Genomic DNA, 3,938 nt, shown 5'->3' on the forward strand with positions numbered 1-3,938 from the left:
ATAGACTGCAGTATAATAAACATAACTTGTACATACTGGGAAACCTGAAAACTTGTGTGACTCACTTTATTGTGAGATTCAATTTACTGTGATGATATGGAACCAAACCCACAGCATCTCCAAGGTATGTCCACACTATCTTTATCACTAAGCCCGCTCTTATTCTGAACTTTCTTCTTCTTTCCAGTGAACGTACTTCCTTCCAGTTACCTAGGTTTACAACCTTAGTGCCAAGGCAACTCCTCACTCTCACTCCACATATCCGGGTCTTATTTCTATCTTCACATCTTTCCCAAATGTTCCCTCTTTTCTCATCACAGTCCCTATCCCAGTTTAGGCCCTTATCACTTTTTTTTAATCACTTCTTGCCTTGACTATTTTAAGAACCTCTTAATTGTTCTCCCTGCTAGTGTCTCTTCATGCCAATCCACCTATCTACCAAAATAATTTTTCTAAAGTACAGATTTGACCATCACTCCCTCCCCCTCAATAAACCATAGATGTTTCCTTTTACTTCTAGGATCAAATATAAACTTCTTTGTTCTGCATTTAAAGCTCTTCACAACCTGTCCCCATCATTTTATATATATATGTATGTATGTATGTATATGTTTCTCCCCATACATACTCCATGGTCCAGTCACACTAGCTTTTCCCCTCCAACATGATATCCAATTTCCCATTGCTATGCCTTAGAAATGGCTGTCTCCCATATCAGAATGCTCTTTCATCACCTCTGACTCTTGGAAAACTTGGTTTTCTTCTCAAGCATCACCCTCCGCCAGAAGCTTCTCCCGGCTTTCCCAACTGCTAGTGCCTTCCCCACACAGGGAAGTTTGTGTCTGTTTTGTATGTTTTTCTTATACAGACCTATATATGAGCATATTGTGTCCCTCAAATAGAATACAAGCTCCTTCAGGGAAGGAACTTTTTCACTTTGGCTGTTATCCCCCATGCCCATATAGTGATCACTTAAATGCTTGCTGGTTGACTTGCTGGTTGCAGCTCATTCTGTGACTTAGCTCGCCTAACATTTTTCAAGGACCATGATATACTTGCATATCCTTTCATTATATTCTTTTACTTACATCTTCTATACACATCTTTCAAATGTAAGTTGGTTGGTAAATTCCTTTTGCATTCATATTGGTCAGTTCCCCTTTCCCCCCTCATTATAATTACTCCTCTTTGTGTTTCCAGAAAATTTCTTGCCCATCCCTACTAGACTGACTTATATCCTATGGATTTTTAGCATCCTACCTAGCCTTCTCAAACCTCATTGAAAACTACTTTCACAAAATTTAGGTTGCAAGTCAGATAATTTCCACTTTTCCATCACAAATTCTATGCTAGACTAGTCAATCATTGCCAAGGTTTCCATCATTTCCACTTAAGAAACCAGTTTGTCCATATTGATAAGAATCTGATCCAGATTAGAAATTCCTCCTGTTAGTTCTTCAAAGTTTGAAAAATCAATGTAGATAACATCCTTCATTTATACCTTGGTAGATGATCTTTGAGAGATGCTGTGATTGAAAAACCCACGACCCTTCGGCCAAACTAGTGAAAAGCCTTTCCCAAAGCAGATAGGCTAGTCTTCAGACAACAGTCCACCACTGGGCTTTTAAATACGATATCCAAATAGATTTTGTGCCCTGCTTGGATAAAGTAAGGCATCTGAAATATCATTCGAGTAGGGGTGATTTAAATAAATTTATTTGAGGGAGAAAAAGAATATCTGAACATCAGGTATAGTCTGATCCACATTGATCCAGCAATACTTCATAACTCATCTTAAGCACATAAGCAAACAGTTTGTGAAACTTCATGTTGCAGCTGGTAAATGTTGATCAAAATTCATAAAGCAATCTAACCTGAGTGTTATACAATACATAATGACCATGATACAGTAAGAAAAATACAATATCAAATACTCACTACTCAGTGAGTTTCCAGATACAATACGAACAATTTTAAAACCTTTTTTAAATGAAAAAAATATTCTTATTAGAGCTTTATTTTAAGCATTTTCAATTAGATACAGCTTTGTACAGTTTTGATCACTCTATATATACCAAAGGAATTCCTTCGAAATTATTTCTAGATAAAATATATTATTCATTTAACTGTTTTCTCTGACAATAGCATCTGAATTTCATTTTGCTACATTTGAGTTTAGACCACAGAATCAGACAGTGTTGTGGCAAAATACCTTGCTTGGACTTGGGTGGTTTTCAAATATGGGCATCCTAATTTATGGAAACATTGGTTAAAGACATGTAGACATCCTTAAAGAACATAGACAGACATCATCACTATATCCAAAGAAACAATATAAATTCCAAAGAACAGACTCTCCATTTTGGTTTCAAAATGTGTGGTCCAAAGGCTGAATCCTTGACAATTCAAGAAACTGCCTGCTGATTTGCAACACAAACGGTGAAGTGGTTTGTTTGTTTTTTCTTTTTGTGCTATAGAGATGGCCACTGTAAAAACAAAAGTTCTGAGCAGTCCTTGAGCCCATCCATGTTAGAGGTGTGCAGCCTGTCAAATTGATCATTACAAAAAATGTGTTCACTGAATTGTACACATCGAGCTTCTAGGAGGGTTAATAGTTTTTGACACAGGCTCCTGATTGTAGTTTACAATATCTGCCTTCACCACCCTCTGTCATAAAAGAAAACAAAGTTATTATTGGAGTGTCAGAAACAAGCACAATTTAGAAGCAGCTCTAATACTTTTATTTTGTAAACTTTGCTGACTTCTGGAAACTGCACATTTTAACTGACGTGTTCTTATCAATTGAACAACTGATCAAAACAAACTACTGTATTGGTCAACTGCCTAAGAAATCATGCTTCAGCAGCAACTTGTATTAACTTAGTACCAAATGTATGCTTGAAATTGAAGTATGCATTATAATTTTCATATAATTCAATAGAAACTTTCTATCTTACTAATGAACTAAACATGACTAAATTATCACAAGAGAATTAAAATTAACCATTTGCAAATATTTGTTTAGGTAGGGTTTTTTTGGCTTATCAAGTTTCAATGGTAGAAAAAATATATTATGTGTTTATATGACAAATGCCATATACCACTAACCATATACAATACCAATACTTTTGTTGCCAGTGCATAATCATTTGCAAATGAGAAAGTAGAATATGTACATGTTATTGTATAATAACCTGTTATGATAAGTATATGAAGTATAAACACTCTGAGTCTAAATTTCATTTTGGTAAATTTAGAATAGTGAGATTTGTTGTTGTTTGTCCTTCATTCCTGAAGAGGACCATGATATCAGGAAGGTGATGCCATGGCTTGCAAGTGAATTGGACTTCAGTGAGGCAGGGCTATACAAAGTCACCAGCCTTACCCTCTCCTCCTGACCTACCTGGGTCCAGTGGCAAGGTATAGATCTGGATGACTAGAGATGGCCCAGTATGCAGTGGGAGACTTTGGCCTTTTTAAGCTAAGGTCTTTCCCACATCTCAGTTTGTCTGAGGCAATGCCCATTAAGTGATTATGGCTAGGTAAGAAATAAGGCCTCTTTTACCTATTTTTAAAAAAAATCAAACTGGGAGGAGAAGACCTTCAGGGGGCTTCTGGCCAAAACAAAAACAACTGCTACTTACACTCACTCTGAGCCATCAAAACCCAAACAATGATCAAGTGAGGCTTGGGTTGGGACCTACTATTGGCCAAACAATGACAGCCAGAGTGATATGGGTTTAAGGCATGGTCCTTAAAAAAAGGAAATCTAGTCCTTAAAAAAAGAAGATATCTTGCGGGGTTTTCAGTTATCAAAATTTACAACCCTTTGCGCAGAGCACCCACAGGTAAGGATATGATTCCCTATGTGGACAGAGGGAGGGAAGGAGAGAGGGAGGGAAGAAGGGAGAGACGGAGGAAGGGAGGGAGGGAGAAGG

At 37.1% G+C, this 3,938-nt stretch overlaps 1 protein-coding gene across 4 annotated transcripts in view; it reads right to left on the bottom strand.

Moving 5' to 3' along the window:
• Positions 1 to 1,699: 1,699 nt before the first annotated feature.
• Positions 1,700 to 3,938, bottom strand: part of RAB28 (RAB28, member RAS oncogene family) — a 138,505-nt gene continuing 136,266 nt past the window's right edge. For 2 of the 4 annotated variants that reach the window (XM_027836392.1, XM_027836390.1), the window contains one exon: positions 1,700 to 2,667. In XM_027836392.1, coding sequence (XP_027692193.1) covers positions 2,575 to 2,667 — 93 coding nt within the window. In that variant the 3' untranslated portion in view covers positions 1,700 to 2,574. The remainder of the gene's footprint in view (positions 2,668 to 3,938) is intronic. The other 2 variants (XM_027836393.1, XM_027836391.1) reach the window with 1 other exon arrangement.

Source organism: Vombatus ursinus, unplaced genomic scaffold (genome assembly GCF_900497805.2).
Source record: "Vombatus ursinus unplaced genomic scaffold, bare-nosed wombat genome assembly UNPS02014818.1, whole genome shotgun sequence".
NCBI classification, from domain to species: domain Eukaryota; kingdom Metazoa; phylum Chordata; class Mammalia; order Diprotodontia; family Vombatidae; genus Vombatus; species Vombatus ursinus.